This window comes from Vombatus ursinus, unplaced genomic scaffold (genome assembly GCF_900497805.2).
Source record: "Vombatus ursinus unplaced genomic scaffold, bare-nosed wombat genome assembly UNPS02014773.1, whole genome shotgun sequence".
Classification (NCBI taxonomy): Eukaryota; Metazoa; Chordata; class Mammalia; order Diprotodontia; family Vombatidae; genus Vombatus; species Vombatus ursinus.
Genome location: NW_020954551.1, coordinates 11649593 through 11668713, shown reverse-complemented (window position 1 = coordinate 11668713; position 19121 = coordinate 11649593). Strand labels below are relative to the sequence as shown.

Below are 19121 nucleotides of genomic sequence, written 5' to 3'. Positions count from 1 at the left end.
CACACACACACACACACACACACACACACACACACACACACACACACGCACAAACACCCCTCTACCATCTCAGTGCCTTTTTACTGGCTGGCTCCCATGCCTGGAATACATTCCCTCCTCAGCTGTGCCTCTCAAAATCCCTTATTTTCTTCAGGACTCAGCCCACACATCACTTTCTACATACGGCCTTTCTTGATCCCTCTAGGGACAGTGCCCCCTCTCTCCCCAGACCCTCTTGTATTTCTTTTGTACATACATACTCTATCCATATTGTTAATTCTCAATAGAATATAAGCTCTTGGAGAGCAAGGAATATTTCTTTTTTTTTTTTAATCTTTGTATCTCCAAGCATAACAAAGTACCTGCCATATAACAGGCACTTAATAAATACCTATTGATGACTAATTGATTCTCTGTTGTGGCCTCAGATGTATCCTACAGAGCTCAAGCATGCCCCTAACCTTTTATCACAGAATCACACAGTCTTAGAGTCTTCAAGTAACTCTGCTGCTACCTAGTTCAAGTGACACCTAATAGACGTCTCCCCTGCAATATTACTGACGTGATCTTTGAACTTTTGCTTAGGGATTTCTGTGGGGGAAGGGCGGAAGTACCGTCTCCCAATGCCATCCATTCCATTTTTGGATAACTCAAATTGTTAGGGAGAACATAGCCTCACAGGCTGATGTATTTATTTTCCAAGTCTATTTCTTTCCTTTTTATTCTGTATTCATTGTTCTTTGCGCAAAACATCTTTTTTAATGATCAAGCCAATTTATTCTATCTCCTATAATTTCTAAAATGTTTCCACCACTCCATAATTGTTATGTACAGAACCCTCCATTAACTTTGGCTTTTTATGTATCTTTAAAGAACATACACATTTAAATCACTGATCCATTTAGAATTTATTGTGCTGTATGGATTGAGATGTGCATGTAATCTCATTTTTCTCCATGCTTCAATATATAGTGACAATGATGATCTGAGCACTTTCAAAAGTGTTTTCTCACCACCTACTCAAAAAAAGGTCAGCAGCTAGGTGGCCCATTAGATAAAGTGCTGCACCTGGAGCCAAGAAAACTCATCTTCCTGAGTTCAGATCTGGCCTCAAGCATTTACTAGCTGTGTGACACTAGGCAAGTCACTTAATCCTCTTTGCCTCAGTTTCCTCATCTGTAAAATGAGCTGGAAAAGGAAATGGCAGACCACTCCAGTATCTTTGCCAAGAAAACCTCAAATGGGGTCACAAAGGGTCAGACACAACTGAAGAAAAAAATAATTCAACAAAAACACCCAAAGGAAAATAATCAATAATTTATTGATTTGCCTTACTGATGATTTCATCTTTTAAATGGTGGAGGAACCATCAGGTTTTGGAACTGTTTCTCTCAGGAGAAACTAGTTGCCAGGGTTGCAAATGATGGGATCTTGGAAAGGAGTGCTCACTGTTTCTTAGAATTATTGATAGATCTTTTCATTTATGGATTATTAGTCTCAACTCCCATGTCTGATCAACTTTCACTTCAAATCCAATACTGAGGCTCACAAATTTTGTGCAGACTAGCCAGTGCGATATACCCATTCTGGAAATACACATTAATAATTGCATGAGGGAATCAATTGATAATTTCAAGAAATTGTGTAGCTTGCCAACTTGAGGTCCTAACTAATTAGAATTTTCTGTGAATCCAAGCACATGCTTACCTGATTTTTATTTAAGGCTTGGAAGTCTTCTCCCAGAGTTCATGGTGCTCATGCATCTTGGGCTCCTGGTCCCTTGACTGTGGTGGTTGGGTTCCTCATGCCATGAGAAAATGAGGCAAAACATCCCAAAGACCTATAGAAGAGGAAGAGTTGGAAAAGTCCAATGAACAAGAAGGATCATAGAGCATAGATTAGGTTCTTAGATTTGTAAAGGAACTTTAGACATCATTGAACCCAATCCCCTTATTTTCCATATGAGTGAACTGAGGCTCAGACAAAATAAGTGACTTGCCCAGGGTCAAACATCTCTGAGGTAGGACTCAAACCTAGGTCTCCCTGACTCCAAGTCCAGCCGTTGGTCTCTGGTGACACTGGGAACAGTATGGAAAAGCACTTGGATTGGAGCTAGCAACAAACCTACAAGAAATTGAAGACATGCTGAAGAGAATGAAGAATGGCAGGAATTTTAGAGTGGAGAATCATGGCTGTGATCTTGAAGTAAGGCATTTGGATTGACCTTAGATGTGAGAGGTTAAAGAACAATCATATGCATTGGGTGTGCACAATAAAGGAAGTTTTAAGCTTTGGAACCTTGAGCCTGTACTAGGAATATAATGCATAGGATGCACCATCCTGGTTGGCTCCGCCGTATACCACCTGGTCATGGCTCCGGTTTGGTTTTGGTCTTGTACCATCTTAGTATCATGGAGGAGAAGTAATGACTAATCTGTACTTTAAAATGCCCTTGTTGAATTGGAAAGAGTAGATGTCCATTGATTTGGGAATGGCTAAACAAATTGTGGTAAACGAATGTATGGAATAGTATCACACCCAAAGAAATGATGGCTATGAAGAATTCAGAGATGTATGGGAAGACGGTGAGCTGATAGAAAATGAGGTATGACAGGACCAGGAGAAAATAACACATATAGAGAGGACAGCATTGAAAATGAAAGAACATCAGACATGACAGAATCAAAGCTGATCCTTGTGATTATAATACTAAGATTGTGTTCAGAGTGAAAATGAGAAATCACATCGCCTTTCCTAATCTATGGAAGGGAATGACTATGGGTGTAGAACATAGCATACACTGTCAGACGTGGTTGATGCGGTGTTGAGTTTTACTCGGTTGCTGGGTTTTTTTCTTTTCCTGCTTTACTTTTTGTTACAAAGGAGGGCTCCCTAGGTGAGGTAGAGTAGGGGAAGAGGTATATTCTGAATTAAAGGCAATGTGAGAACAAAAGATATTAATAAAAATTAACAATTTAAAAAATAAAGAGGAACTTAGAACCCCACCCCTGGCCGGGGGGGGGGTCCTCTTTTTCACCAGCCATGGATAGGCTAATGTCCAGGAAGTGGGAATAGGTTACTAAATTCATGTTTAGTATTTTAGTGAAAATAATGATTCGATGGTTGGAGTCTAACCTGGGCCCCATCAAGGCTAATCGTTTCTTTAGTCAACAATTTGTCTTAAAGTCACCAGGTCTCCCAAAATGTGTTTAAATTTAACACTTTTAAGCAAGAAAGGTAAAATCCCAGATCGTCAACCTTCCAATTCATCCATGCTCAGCTGTCAACACTCTTCATATGTATGGCATAAATACATGGATGCACTACTCATAAAGGATGATGGTCTAGTCACATAATAGTGGACTTTCATTCCTATACTAAATTACAAGCTCCAAGAGAAGAGGGGTCATAATAGCAAACATTTATGTAGGACTCACTGCGAGCTAGGCACAGTGCCAAAAACTTTACAATTATTATCTCATTTCATCCTCACAACAACCCTAGGAGGTAAGTGCTATTATTAACCCCTTTATACAAATAAGGAAACTGAGGCAGACAGAGGCCAAGTGATTTCCTCTGGGTCACATAGCTAGAAGTGTCTGAGGTGGGATTTGAACTCAGGTCTTCCTGACTCCAGACTCAGCGCTCTCTCCACTGTACCACCAGCTTCCCATTTTGCATATCGCAGCCTTTAAAAAAAAAAAAATATATATATATATATATATATGTGTGTGTGTGTGTGTGTGTGCGCGTGTGCATATATGTGTGTATACACATGTATATATGTATATATGCACATATGCACACATGTGTATATACACGTATGCCCATGCACACACATTTACACATACATATATGCATGTCTGTATATGTATATATTTTGTTATTTTTATTCAGTTTTTTCAGTCGTGTCTGACTCTCCATGACCTCATTTGGGGTTTTCTTGGCAAAGACACTGCAGTGGTTTGCTATTTCCTTCTCCAGCTCATTTTACAGGATGAGAAAACTGAGACACACAAGGTTAAGTGACTTGCCCAGGGTCACTCCACTAGTAAGTATCTGAGGCTGAATTTGAACTCATGAAGATGAGTCTTCCTGGTTCCCAGCCTATACATCTATGTGTGCGTGTATCTGTATGTATACACATATACATATATACACATGAGCACATGTATATTCTCTCCATATATATTTTATATGAATATATAAATTGACAGGTGGAGGATCAATTCAACAAACATTTATTAAATGTGGTCTCTCTCTTGAGAGAGACCACATTTAATAAATGTTTATTCAATTGATCTTAGACCTCTCCGTTTATATTTAAAAGCTGACATTAATAGGTCCGTGTATTTGCAAAATCAACTATTTGTTGAGCAACATTGAAGTGCCTAATCATGAAACATTCACTCACTAATATCTTCACCTATAAAGACATAATTGGTTAGTAGTAAATCCAGCTGCCCTCTTGTTGCCACACACAATCTCTAGTAATATGTGCCCAGCTCTTTGTTTCAAGATTAACAAGAGCTGCACAATTCATTTAAGTAATTAGGCACATGGAAGGAGTCAGGACAACCTGGGTTCAGGTCCCACATCTGACAATAGCAGTGAGATCCTGGTCAAGAAGCTCACTCCCTGTGCTTTCCAGTGTCGTCACCTGCAAAATGGGAACTATAATAGCCGCTGATTCACAGAGTCATTGTGGGGATCAGATGAAATAACATATCAAAAGCATCTTGCTAAATTCAAGGCACTTTAGAGATGCTAGCCATTTTTATCAGGACAAGTGAGTATGTCTCTTCTCAAGCTTCTAGGCCATCCTCTCCGTCTCTACCTGGCTCAGAGCATACCTACCTACCATAGAATGGCATATAGGTAGAAGTTTCTCACTGGGAGCTCCCTCACTCAGTGGAATCACAGGGCCTGTTGTAGTCATTGTCATCATCATCATCATCATCATTGTTGTTGTTATTATTATTATGAAGATCCAGGGTCTTAATCCAGAAACCACTGATCCCCAAGAAGTCTGTGAATAGATTTCTGTAGACTGGGACACAACTTTATTTCAATATAATAATTTCTTTTGTAATTCTGTGTGTTGCATGTTATGCACTCAACACATTATTCTGAGAAAGGTTCCATAGGTTTCATCAGCTTACCAACTGGCTCCGTGATACACACAAAGTTAGGAGCCCCAATGGAGAAAAGATCAGATAATGCTCTGGGAATCTTCCAAGAGACAAATATAGAGGGTGTATAATTGTTTATGATCTCTGCTTTTGTAAAACCAGAAGGGAACTACAAATATTATAGGACCATAGGATCATGGGTTAGAACTAGAAGGGACCAGAGATCATTTCTTTTCACTCTCTCATTTTTGTGTATGAGGAAACTGAGACCCCGAGAAGTAAACTGATTCGCCCAAGTTCAAATAGAGGAGTGAGTGGCAAAGCCTGGCTTCACATCATGTCCTGTGACTCACTACATGAGTCCATCACTCTTCACACTGGACCATCCTCTTAGAATTTATTGAATGGACCCACACCATTTTTTCTGACCCTTTTTTTACAGCCAGGTCCCAATTAGTATGAATCATGAATTCTGGAAAGTGATCACATGATTGAGATTCTCACTGTTCATATTCTGAAAATGAACAAAATTTCGATTATATCCATGACACTTCAACGCCTCCCTCCGTGTTTGCCATGACTTATGGCTTACTGTGACACGTGGTATTTAAAAATGGCTGCTTCGAGAGGCACACAAGGGTTTCCCTTGAAGCCTTGGCAAGTGACATTCCTCTCCTAGCTGACCCGGAAGCCAGGGCTACTGCTCCATTAAATAAGTGCCACGTGGCATACCCTCCTTTTCCTTTTAGGGAATGTTTCCCATAAAGAAAGATTACTTTTTAAAAAATGCTCTAGCCCCTCGTTGTGATTCTCTATTGATAGAGAAGGTCATTGCAGCCTTTCAGGCCCCCTTGGGGTGGGAACAACACTGAGTTTTTTCTTTTCCTTGGGACTCCCTCCAAATGGATTGTACACTGTGTTGGTGCATACATGTAAAAAGGTGACTAATTAAAATTCAAATGTAATGAGATGAAGTTGAGGGTTCCAGCCCAGATGCCTTTGTTTTAGTCCCAGCACGCTGCCTGAACCTAGACAATGCCGCTCGCATCCCGCCTTCTGAATTCAACATGTCTAGCTGAAGAGGAAAGACATCTTTTTCTAATCCATCCCAGAAAAGAAATACAGGCCATTTGGGTTTTCCAGTGTAATCTCTTTTATGTTCCGATGGGGTTGAATGTGAAATCTTGCCTTTCTTTTTTTTTTTTTTTTTTTTTGGTTAATTCTCACTGAAACATGCAAATGTGTCTCTATCACCTAGGTAACTATTATGGGACACCCAAACCTCCCAGCCAACCCGTCAGCGGGAAAGTGATTCCCACTGATGCTTTGCACAATCTTCAAACGGGCCCCAAGCAGTCAACCCCGAAGCGCACCAAGTCCTACAATGATATGCAAAATGCTGGCATAGTACACGCGGAAAATGACGATGAAGATGACGTCCCTGAAATGAACAGTAGCTTGACAGGTAAAGGGGAAAGCTTCTCTTTCTGGAAGGGAGCTGGGGGCTGAAGAGTGGGGCAGGAGAGACGGGTTCTTTCTTGGCCCTTCCCTGTAGAGATCTGGCAGAGATATCAGAGTTCTCAGTCTAACCATATCATTTTCTTTTTCACAGGCTATGCGTTATTCTCCCCACCTCCTTTTATTCGGTTTCTGTCCTATCTAGCATTTTTTTTTAAAGAAGCCTGAAAAAATGTGTTGCAGAAGGGGAATATTGAATAACCTTCATCACCTCTCTATTCCCTTCTTTAAAAATGCTACCCACGGGTTATCATTATTGTTGTCATTATTATTATTATTATTGTTATCATAATCATCATCTTCATCATTGTTATTTGTCTCAAAGCTCTCCACAGATGCCAGTAGTCTCTTATGGAAAGAATAATAGCATTCATTTGACAGCTTAATATCAAATTCCACTTTATTGACAAGAACATCTTATCTTTTTGAAGCAAACCACCATGAATGAAGATGGATTATGAGAAAAATTGGAATGGCATATTGGCTCTTAAGTTTTCACCATGCTTAAATATTTCTTAAATATTTTTAACGGTAGTCATTATACCATCTGTCAACATATGAGGCAACCGTCTGTCATGGCGGTTGGCTTCGTTATATGACTATGCTCCCATTATTTCTGCCATTACATGCTCTGCAGCCCCTCCCCCCCAAAGGGACATATTAAAGTATTAAATAGATTTTGTTTTACCACAAGAGATATTTGAGGATTGGAGGGAACTGTGGGGTAGGTGAGAATGTATCATTACAAACCACAGGCCAATAATATGGACATCTGTGTGATTTTTTTCATGTTTGTCAGCTAAATTTCCTGATGATGATACCAGTTTGAGTTGGCAAGAGTCAACAGTACTCACAAGGTATCTGGCATCTTTTTTATGCCTTTGTACTGAGATGAATTGAATGGTTTCAAACCATTGCTCCATTGGCAGAACCCCTACACTTTAGGATAAAGAAAGCTTTAACACAAACTTCCTTAGATGGACCCGTTGTTCTGTCAGTCAATATGAGGCCTGCTTTCACTGGTGAAGAAGGCAAATCATTTTCTGTTTCTTTTCCCATGTATTTTTTTGTCCATGTTCTTCAATCATTACACTATAAAGGCAGGGGAATAGGTAAGGGGGGAGGAATTCTATGAAGCTTGCCAAAGGCATTCCTCTCATATTCAATGGATGGAAGAGGCAAAGAGGCAAATTTAGGCTTGGCACAAGGCAGACTTTCTAACAGTTTGTTGTTTAAAGCCAGAAATGGCTTCCTCAGGAAGTCACAGGCCCCCTGCCACTTGAGGTCTTCAAAAAATGGCTGAATTGGGGGCAGCTAGGTGGCACAGTGGATAGAGCACCAGCCCTGAAGTCAGGAGGGCCTGAGTTCAAATCTGACCTCAGACCAAACACTTGACACTTACTAGCTGTGTGACCCTAGACAAGTCATTTAATCCCAATTGTCTAAAAACAAAAAAATAATATGTTTTGTTGAGGGAATTCTTATTTGGATACATTTGGACTGGGCTCAGCTAGGTGGTGCAGAGGGTAGAGCACCAAGCCCAGAGTCTTCCTGACTGATGATGAGTTCAATCCAGCCTCACACTCTACTAGCTGTGTGATCCTGGGCAAGTCACTTAACCTTGTTTGTCTCAGTTTCCTTATCTGTAAAAAATGAACTTGAGAAGGAAATGGCAAACCTCTCCAGTTTCTTTGCCAAGAAAACTCCAAGTGGGTTCATGAAGAGTCGGACAGGACTGAAAAACGACTGAACAACAAAATATTTGGCCTAAGTGGCCTTTGAGATCTTTGCCACCTCTGAGATTCTGTGACTGACCAGTTCTTTGGACATTCTATGACTCTCAGAGCAGTCCTTGGGCTTCCTGCCTGCTATCCCTCACTAGAGCCGTGGGACTGACCACATCCTCTTGATCATGCTCAGGTCATGTCTTGATGATATTTTCGATACCACTTCTTACATGCAAGAGAATAGGCCGGACTCTATCTCCTCATAACAGGTTCCTTTCCATTGGCTTTACTCACTGTCCCTGTGCCTTTCCAAACCGAAATACCCCGGCCACCACTTCCCGCATGTGCTGTCTTTGTTAGAAGTCTTGACTTCCATTTGTATCCCCAGTGACGGGCATATAGTGAACAATTAACAAGTGCCTTTTCGTTCATTCATTCATTCATTCAGTCAGTCAGTCATTCAGTCAGTCAGTCATTCTTTGTGCAAAACAAAGGGTGAAACATGAGGGTGAAAGACAGTGTAGTATAGTCGATAGGGAACTTTCATGGAGGTTGGGGTTCTAATCCTAATTCAAACTGACTGTGTAGCCATGGGAAAGTCATTTCTCTTTTATATGCCTCAGTTTCCTCAAGTGTAAAATAATGGGTTAGACTCGATGGCCTGGTGATGCCTTCTAGCTCTGTATGTCTATGTTCTTATAATGTATGATCCCACAACACTGGCAAAATTTTGGCAAGCAGCGTGCTGTAGCGGATAGAGAAGTGGGCTTGGAATCAAGTCCTGCTCCTGGCACATACTGGACTATGACTTTGGGAAGGTCACTTCACCTCTCAATGACCCAGGCAACTCTATGAGACCAGAAGCTGCAGAGCAGGGAGCAATCTACACTGGTCATGGGAGTTTCCTTACTGGGAGTACCTATGACCAATGAAATCACAAATGTGTACCCAAAAAACGCGAAATGTCTCTTGTCCTGTTAACTATTTCTTGTTTGTTAAACCACTTTCATTTTTACTTTCTTTTTTGCTCAATTGGCATCACCCAATTCTGTTCTTGGAGAAAAGTATTCATGATATACAAGCACGAGAGTCACCTAATCAAGTGAAATGCTAATTGACTGGCTAATTGGTCTACAAGCCTGTGGCCGCTTTCATTTCTCCACACAGAAACATTCTGTCCAATGTATCTCCACTATTCATTTGCATCCTAGGCACTAAGCATCCAAGTCTAGAATTTGAAAATCATGGCAGTCAGGTTCTTAATAGGATAGTGCTACAATTCCATCTCTCCAGAAGACTTTGGCTTAGCAGTAGCACATCTCTTCATCATGGTCTATTTACACTCATCTTGATGACTATGAGATGAAATGACCAAGTGCCCCCCAAAGTGACCTTTTTTCCCCTGGGGCACAAATGAAACCAACTCAGCTAAATCTTTTATTCACCTCTCCAAGAAAAACCTGTCGGTCATCTTCCATTGAGCTGCCAGTTCTTTGATCCATCATTTATAGTCAGACTGTCACTCTAGATATGATTCACCTTGTCTAGTAGAGGCCATCACAGAAGGATCTCAAATTTGTGCAATTAGTTTCATATTTATTAGATGATCTGATAGCTACGTGACTCTTGGCCTGTGACCCCTTTTCCATTGCTGTCACCATAGAATTGGAAGGAGATCTGAGAGCTGCTTTGTCTTTTTAGATCTATCATTTAGCACGTTGTCTGACACATAATAGGTGCTTTATAAATACCCGTTGACTTGATTCGATTTTTTCATGAGTCACTGTGGCCAGCCTTCCAAGGATGCTCCACTTTCTTTAATTAGCTTAGCTCAGATAGCAGATTGAGCTGGTCATTAGGACCATATTCAAAGTTAATTCAGCATAAAAGATCTTGGGCTCCATTGGCAGAGCCCCTAGGTGCTATAGTCACCTTCCTGCCACAGCAGAGTCATTGAAGTAGGAGCTCATTAGCAGAGTGGGACCATTCGGTTATGTACAGCAGAGTTCCTATCCAGCCTTAGCCTTTGTCATCGTTTTGGTTTTTTTCATGGAACCAATTAATAAGAAGCGATGTGTTCCATTTAAAGAGTTGGACATGACTGAAAAATAACTCAACAACAATGTATTACTGTATCCCTATTACTCAGGTATCTTCATCCCATCCTACATGGAATGCCAAAAAAACTGCCCTCAAATTCAAGGGCACATCTGGGGATGCTAACAATCTGTCATCACCTGGCATCAAACAAAATGCCTGTGGAATGATTGGTGCTATACAACCGTTGGTATGTGGGTGTGATTAAGCTCTTCTATAGATATCACGTTCATTGGGGGAGTTGCATATGGAAACCATGTTTATCCTTATGTGAAGTCCTAGGCATCATCATTATGGCAGCTCCATTTTCCAATCTTTCTGCTACCACTCAAGACAATAAAATACCTAGAGAATGGATAGAATTGTAGGGAAGGACCAGCACACCAACTGAAACTTTAAGTTATGATTGTTTGAAGCATCTACCTCACACACAGTTCTGTGTTAAGCATCAGCAATACAGATAGATACTATTACCCAGCTCTAAAGAGATTATAATCAGATATCAAAGAAAAGACTCATGACCTCAGTAATGCAGAAGGAATGGGTTTCTTTCAGGCCCCTATGGAGTCCAGAGCCACCTGAAGATCCCCAGAGGTTAAGAGACCATAGTCAGCAATGCTACAGTTAGGTGATATAGTAGATAGAGTGCTGTACTTGGGAGTCAGGAAGACCTGAGTTCAAATCTCTCCTTGGACATTTAGAAACATTTCATAAATACATGTTTAATTAAACTGAATGAAAACTATTTTCAGCAGAGATGTTTGGGGACTTCTGGCTCATTGTGACTGTAGATTTTGGTGCTATAATAAAAAAGATATTAACAATTTCATAGGAAGTCTGTTTCTGGAAAATGGAATGGAATTCCCGATTCATTGATAACTTGAATAATATGGATCTAATGTATATGAGAGGCAGAGCCTTCAATTTTTAGCTTTTTGTTTTCATTCAGAGAAAGGGATTGATTATGGCTTTGTCAGACCTCAAAGGAAGCATTCAAGGTGCTTTTGAAAAATATATGTATAATTTAAAAGTAATTCAATTGTTAAAAGATTTTCCATAGGAAATTAAAATCCTCTCTGATGTGTTTATTATATCCGTCTGAATATTCTAGTTCTTAAAGCCCACCTAGGGAAAAAACAAAATAAAACAAGGAATCATCTCCTGAATTTTAATTGGTAAGTAGGATTTTAGAAACAGAGCTGAGTTGTATACCCCTTCATTTTGTTTTTTTCTTATTTAGTATTTTATAGCAAACTAAAACCCTCTTAGATACCTTTAGTCCCCCTGGGGATCTGAAAAAAGATACAATTTGAAGATTAAACTTTAGAGCCATGATTTTCTGATAACTCATCTTTGCCCTGCCTTCTGGGTAATAGTAGTTGTTTTTTAATACTCCATATGCAGGGCTACCCTTGCTCTGTAAGACATGCTGGTCATTGAGGGATTTAAATGTCAAGCCACAGATCATCCCTTACTCCTAAAGTTAACTTCATCTCAATCAGTGCTGAGCAATTACTTAGAATCAACATATTTCCATCTTTAGTCTATACCCCATTAACTTTTATTTTCCTCATCTATTGTGTCTCTAAGCACCTTTTGATAGCTTTCTGTACATTCACTCTGCGATATACACTGGTGAAGGATGGAAAGGCCCTTTTTTTTACTGATTCTTGGTCACTTTTCAGAAAATCAGTCATTTGTAGCAGAAAGTGCCAATTGGAGTCAGTGGGTGGCATGTGCTAGGTAGAGAGTTGACCTTGACGCTAGGAAGCTTGGATTTGAGCCCTGACTTTGATGCCCACTGGCTCTGTGACCTAAACAAGACACTTGACCTCTCCAACGCTGAAAGTTGTAGAGAAGGTGCTGACCTGTGTGGTGTAGAGAGTTTTCTCACCCGAGAGTTCCCAACAGCAGTCAAATGACTGCTCCATTCCTTATCCCTACTCTTAGGTTACCTAGGAATAGGGTGGAGGGAGAAACGGAGAAATAGATAATAAGTCTTTAATTTTTTTTTTTAATTCATGCACTGCTTGGCACAAAAGTTCTTAATAAATGCTTGTTGGTGGATTGATTGAATAATGACATTGAATAATGGCTAGTGCACTGGATGTGGCAGGAAGTCGGAGACTGAAGTCCTGTCTCAAGTACTTATCAGCTGTGTGACCCAGGGAAAGTCACTTAGAGTCTCTGAGCTTTCTCATGTAAAGTTGGGATAGTAATAGCACTTACCTCATGGGGTTGTGATGAGGTTCAGATGAGGTGAGAGATGTAAAGCACATCATAAACCTTTTAAAGTACTCTATAAATATGGACCCGGGGCAATTAGTGCAGAGGGCCAGGCCTGGAGTCAGGAATACTCATCTTCCTGAGTTCAAATCTGACCTCAGACGCTTACTGGCAGTATGACCCTGGGCAAGTCACTTAACCCTGTTTGCCTCAGTTTCCTCATCTGTAAAATGAGCTGGAGAAGGAAATGGCAAACCACTCAAGTATCTTTGCCAAGAAAATCCCAAATTGGGGTCACAAAGAGTCAGACACTGAAACAAAATCAACAACCACCACAAAATATGGGCTATTACTATTTTTCTCAGGATGCTGACATTTATTTTCATCAGAATCTGTTACAATGCCAGGAGAATATATAAAATAACACTGTGGGTACACTGGTAGCTTAGAGGGTAGGGATCCATTTGTCATCCCACCCATTTAAAAGTAATTACCTTTGTTAGATAACAGTGCTTATTAATTGGCTCACTCAATCCAGACTGAGTTAAGAGAGTCAATAAACCTCCTTTCTTTTGAGAGAGTTGGTCATGCCCTGAAGAATTTGTATAAGAGGAAAGAAGCAGTATCAGAAAGAGGTAGAGATTTTAAGTGTTTGAATAGATAGCCAGGAAGGATTAGGGTCTTACTGAGCTAAGCCAGGAATCAGCTGTCCTGGGGCAACCAGGGAAAGGACAGGAGAAGATAAGACCCAGCTACAGCAGAAAAGGAGAGAATAGGGGTAGCTAGATAGAGCACCAGCCCTGGAGTCAAGAGGATCTGAGTTCAATTCCAACCTCAGACGCTTGACACTTACTAGCTGTGTGACCCTGGGCAAGTCACTTAACCCCATTGCCTAGCCAGAAAAAAAGAAAGAAAAGAAAAGAAAAGGAGAGTATGGAAGAGAGTATTGGCCCCATTGTCATTTTTGAGAAGAACCAAGCTGACACCAAGTCTTGAGAAAAGGTCTGCTCTTTCCTCAACTTACTCTCCAGGTATGGGTCTATTCATTTATACTAAAATATAATACTCAGACCTTTCCAGGAACTTGAATTTTGGTGTCACCCACAAAGAGACTAGAGGGCCCAAACTCTACTAAATGTTAGGAATTTTCCTAACTAGGGACTCAGAGCAATTCTGATTGAATTCCCGACTTTTTCTCTCAAATAAACTACCTAACATTTCAAGGAACCAAATGGATCCTAGGGGCCATAATAATATCCATTGTCTTAAAATAAACTAATCACTGTAGATAAAATTAAGTCTTGAGGGCAGGAGCTACTTTTGTCTTCATATACACAGCACAGTAATTTGGTTTCCCCCCTACCAGTGCCTTTTTTTTTTCTCTACCTGTGATTTCATCACAGGACTTTGCTCTACCAAAACAGATCAAGACTTTCTCTTCAAGTTGTCATTTTGGGGATTTTCCAAATATATCACATCGCCAGCAAAAAGAGTTGGTTTTATTGCCTCATTTCCCATTCTGATTCCTTCTCTTTCTTTTTCTTCTCTTATTGCTATTGCTAGAATTTCCATGTTGGTGACAGTGGGCATTCTTATTTCACAGCTTACCTTGGTGGGAAGGCTTGTAGCTTGTCCCCATTACAAATAATACTTGCTGATGGTTTTAGGTAAATGATTTTTATCAATTTAAGGAAAAATCCATTTATGCCTATATTTTCATGTGTATATAACAGAAATGAGTGCCATAAGCTCTATCAAAATCTTTTGTTTTATTTCTTAAGTTCAGAATAATTTTTTTTTTAAAGAGTTGTCATCTGAAAGGGTTGACTGGGGTGCATGAGAGATCAAGTGACTTGCCCTGGGTCATTCAGTCAGCGTTTCAGAGGCAAGACTTGAAGGCAGGTCTTTGGGATTCCGAGGATATCTCTCTGTTCATCATACCATGCTCCCTCTTCTGGGTTTAAGAGATCCAATAAATGCTTGATTTGAATAAATTGAGCTGAATTTGATATTATTCCAACATCACAGAACTGGTCATCTGATCTAGCTGCTGCCTGGACAAGAATATCCAGTACAACATACCGGACAAATGATAAATCATCTTTTGCTTAAAGACCTCTATGGGGAGCAACCATTCCTTTGGGAGGCTACTCATCCAAGTCTTAGAGAGCTGGGACGGTCAATCAGTCTTTCCTTGCCTCAAGCCTACATTTGCCTCTTTGTAAATCATGTAGGCTCACCCAAACAAGAAGGCTCAGAGTACTGTATTATAAAATAAGTCCCAACATTTCTGGCATGATAAGGGCATCGAATTTCAAAGAAAAAGGGGGTCGTAGAAACCACCTAGTGCAACAACTTCATTTTATGGATAAAGAAATGATGGGCCAGCATGGTTAAATAATTTGCTGAGGGTCACAGAGGTAATAAAATAGAAGAGCTAGGATTGGAACCCAGGTCCTCTTTTGCTCTAAAATCAGGGGGTTTTTTGGTTTTTAAACTACAGCATGTAGTCATCTGCCTTCTGCAGAAGTAACTAGTGATATAGGCTTCTGTCCTTCAAGAGGAAGCTTTGAAGTTGACTCATTGAAATGCCATCTGCATATTTTTCTCTTGTTTGTATTGGCCATCAGAATTCATAAGATAGTCTTTCCTTCTGGCCAATATCTACTAAAAATATTTAAATGAGCTAATACAAACAGTGGCTGGTGAGGGCATTATGATAGTGCTTTCTTTCCCTTTCTTTTCATCCTGTTTTCAAAAGCAACTTTTTTCTTCCAAAAAAAATCTTCTGACTTAGAAAGCTTGAGCATGTGGAAGGCCAAAGCAGCTGGAGGTCGTGTTTTGCTGGGATATTTTGCTTCAGAATCTTTGGAATTTGAGTTATGAAGGTGGTCCTTCTTTTCCTTTTAACTAACCAAGTTTTGAGAGAGATATGGGAGCTGAATATATTTTCCAACATCTTCCCTTTTGAAGGAGCTGATCTGACGGATCGTTTTGATGCCTTCTGCCAAATAAAATCTAAGTCAGTCAGGCAGTCAACAAGCTTTTATGAAGCTTTAAGTGCCCAGAACTGTTTTAAGGTGTGGAACCAGAATGGTTTTATTTTCATTTTTTGAACATATCCAATGTGAAGCTTGGATTCCATCGGCCATTAAGGGAGGCATGGCGGTTATAACTGTGGAGGTGATAGGGGTCAGTTTTGGTCAGAGCACATCTGGAGTGGAGTGATTAGTTCTGGGCACCTCATTTTGGGAAGAACATTATTAAGTCTTGGAGAGCATCCAGAGGAAGGTAACCGGGATGGTGAAGGACTCCTTGAGTTCACGACATGAATGTTGGTTGAAAGGACTGGGAATGCTCAGCTTAGAAAAGCAAAGATATGATAACTGTTGTCAACTCACTCATTCTATTTGGCCCTAGAGTACAATTGGTAGAAGTCAAAGAGACAGATTTACGCTTGATGACAGGGGAAAACTCTCTTACATCATAGCTTAATTAACTACCTGATTGAGGGTCTGAATGATGGGATGCCTAGGAGCTGTAAGTCCTCCTTCAATGGAAGACTTTACACAATGGATAAGGCGGCCTCTTGTTGGGTAGATTGTAAAAAATGAGGGTTGGGCTACATGGTCTCTGAGGACCCTTCCATCACTGAGCCTCTGTGATGGTGAATGCGGTTTCTCTTACCCTGTTTCTTTTCTTGTCTGTTCCACAGATTCTGGAGAACAAGAGGAGCGCAATCCCCATAGTACAAGAGAGACAACCTTGCCACCTGTGAATAATAGCATCACCACTGTTCCCATCACGGAACCATCTCAGAAGCTCCCTCAATACCTACCTCTTTGTGCAGAGGAAAACTTAGGTCCTCTACCTGAAAACTGGGAGATGGCCTATACCGAAAATGGAGAAGTCTATTTTATAGAGTAAAGTATACTCCTGTTTCTTCTCTCTATGTATGTGCGTCTTCTGAGGCTGCGGAGAGAAGCCAGATCTGAACTAACTGATTGACTGACTGCTGAGTGTATAGCGTGGGATGACCAGATAGAAATTTATGTCTTTTTTTAAGAGGTTTTCGGGAAGTTTTGCAGTTCACCCAAAGAATGAACAGAGTATTCATTCTGATCCTTTCATTAAGTCTAAAGGGACTGTGAGAGAATGAGGTTAATCGTTTCCCAAAAGAAAGAGGGCTTGAAGTGGAAAACCGATGAGTAAGCACTTTGGGAATCAGCAAGCCCTTTGTAGGAAACTTAATTTAGGCCTTAGAGTAGTGGCACCTGCAGCCGCTTGTGAGAAGTTCCCCCAGGGAGCAGAAGGAAAGGAATGATGGTGTGGTTCTTTTTCTTCATCTCCTGGAAGCAGGCAGTACATAGGAAGGAGCGCTAACTCGAGTCAGAGCCCCCATGCTCAAATCCACCCCCACCCCAACAGGGCCTGTGTGACCTTGAGCATGGTGCTTAACCTCCACAGGCCTCAGTTTCCTAATCTGTAAAATGAAGGAGTCGGACCAGCTTCTGAGTTTGTTTATACCTCCGGATCTATGACCCTTCCATCTTAAGTCCAGACGCTTCATACAGACTTGGATAGGAGTCATATCTGTTGTTGTTTAGTCATTTTTTTTCAGTCATGTCCAACTTTTCATGCCCCAATTTGAGGTTTTCTTGGCAAAGATGCTGGAGTGATTTACCATTTCCTTCTCCAGTTCATTTTACAGATGAGGAAACTGAGGCAAACAAGATGAAGTGACTCGCCCAGGGTCACACAGCTATTAAGCATCTGAGGCCAGATTTGAACTCAGAAAGATGAGTTAAGGCCAGGCATTCTATCCACTGTGCCCCCTAACTGCCTATGGGAGAGATAAGTTGTGAATACTCAATTACTAGTTTTTAATGTAGATTATAAAAGTCCTTCAGAAAAAGAACTATGGAGTCTGAATGCTGATTGAAGCATACTATTTTCTCTTTTTTTGTTTTGTTTTTTCTTTCTCGTGGTTTTTCCCTTTTGTTCTGATTCTTCTTTCACAACATGACTAATGTGGAAATAAGTTTAATATGATTGTACATGTATAGCCTGTATCAGATTGCATGCTGGCTTGGGAAGGGGGGTGGAATTTAGAACTCAAAATTTTGTAAAAGTGAATGTTGAAAACTAAAAAGTAAATAAATTTATTAACTAAAAAAAAGTTTAAAAAAAAAAGTCCTTCAGAGACTGAGTGGCTTAGTGCGTAAAGGCCAGTCACAGAACCAGGGAGACCTGAGTTCAAGCCCTGCCTGTGACATATATTGGTTGTGTCACCCTGGGCAATTCATTTGACCTCTCACTGTCCCCAAGCAACTCTTTAAGGTACAAGTTAAAGCAGAGTTGTTGATCTGAGGTATTGGGGACATTTCCAAACTAAGAATTGGCTACACTAATGAACTCATGGGTCCAGATTTAAAAAAAAAAGCACCCACTGATTGAAGAAGAAAGACCCATGTGTTGAAAGCCTAAGCATTACCTGTTAACTTGGGGTGGCTTCTACAAGACCTGTTGAAGCTGTCCTGCATCAGCAGCTGTGCCTTTCATGTTGCTCGTCTCCTGCAACGGAGATGATATGGTCCTCTTTGACCGTTGGACTTGGAGTCTGGGAAACCTGAGCTCAAAAAGTGCCTCTTACACTTGGTTAGTTATGTGACAATAGGCAAATCTCTCAAGCTGTTGGAGCTTCTGGCACCTCTGTATAAGTTATAAATGGATCGTGTCTGTTGTTAGATATGCATCAGCCTGTACTGAAATCACAGGGCCTTGACTTACTGCTTCTCTCCCCCAAGTGCATAGGACAGTACATTGTGCAGAGCAGATGTCCCATAAATGTTTGCTGAATTAAATAGAATGACATTCAGAGGGGGAAAAAACACACAAAACAGGACCAGTGTCATGACAGTTTTCCTAATATAGAAAACTCTTCCAGATAAAATTCTTGATCAGAGTGGCTTGGGTGATATTGAAAAGAGGGATATTTTGGTTAGGAATACTTTACTGCTGGGAGTTGGGGGGAGTTAATATTGAATTAGAAACTTTAGTACATTGGAAGTACTTGGCTCATCAGTCATAAGCAGAGGTGGCCTTTGGCTCCTGCCATTGCTTGGATGACTTCATGTGTCGTAGAGAATTGTACAAAGCAGTTGACTGCTGTTGCTGATGATGAGTAGAAGGTATCACCTTTGTTAGACATTACAGTATCTGAGGCATGCTGTTTAGTTTTAAATTAAACTTCTGAGTAATAAGAGTATTTTTGGTTTTGCTTCATGGTATCCTTCATCCTGAAACAGGGATCATTGTTCTAGTGCCTCAGTTTGGGTCCAAAATTATGTTTTTAATGAATCTCAATCCAAGGAGTATCCTTCCTTCCTTCCTTCCTTCCTTCCTTCCTTCCTTCCTTCCT

At 40.5% G+C, this 19121-nt stretch overlaps 1 protein-coding gene across 12 annotated transcripts in view; it reads left to right on the top strand.

Moving 5' to 3' along the window:
• The window catches only part of MAGI1 (membrane associated guanylate kinase, WW and PDZ domain containing 1), a 673862-nt gene that overhangs the window by 533985 nt on the left and 120756 nt on the right, over nt 1–19121 (top strand). For all 12 annotated transcript variants that reach the window (XM_027863725.1, XM_027863727.1, XM_027863720.1 and 9 more), the window contains exons 4-5: nt 6391–6597; nt 16416–16623. In XM_027863725.1, the coding sequence (XP_027719526.1) occupies nt 6391–6597; nt 16416–16623 (415 nt within the window). The remainder of the gene's footprint in view (nt 1–6390; nt 6598–16415; nt 16624–19121) is intronic.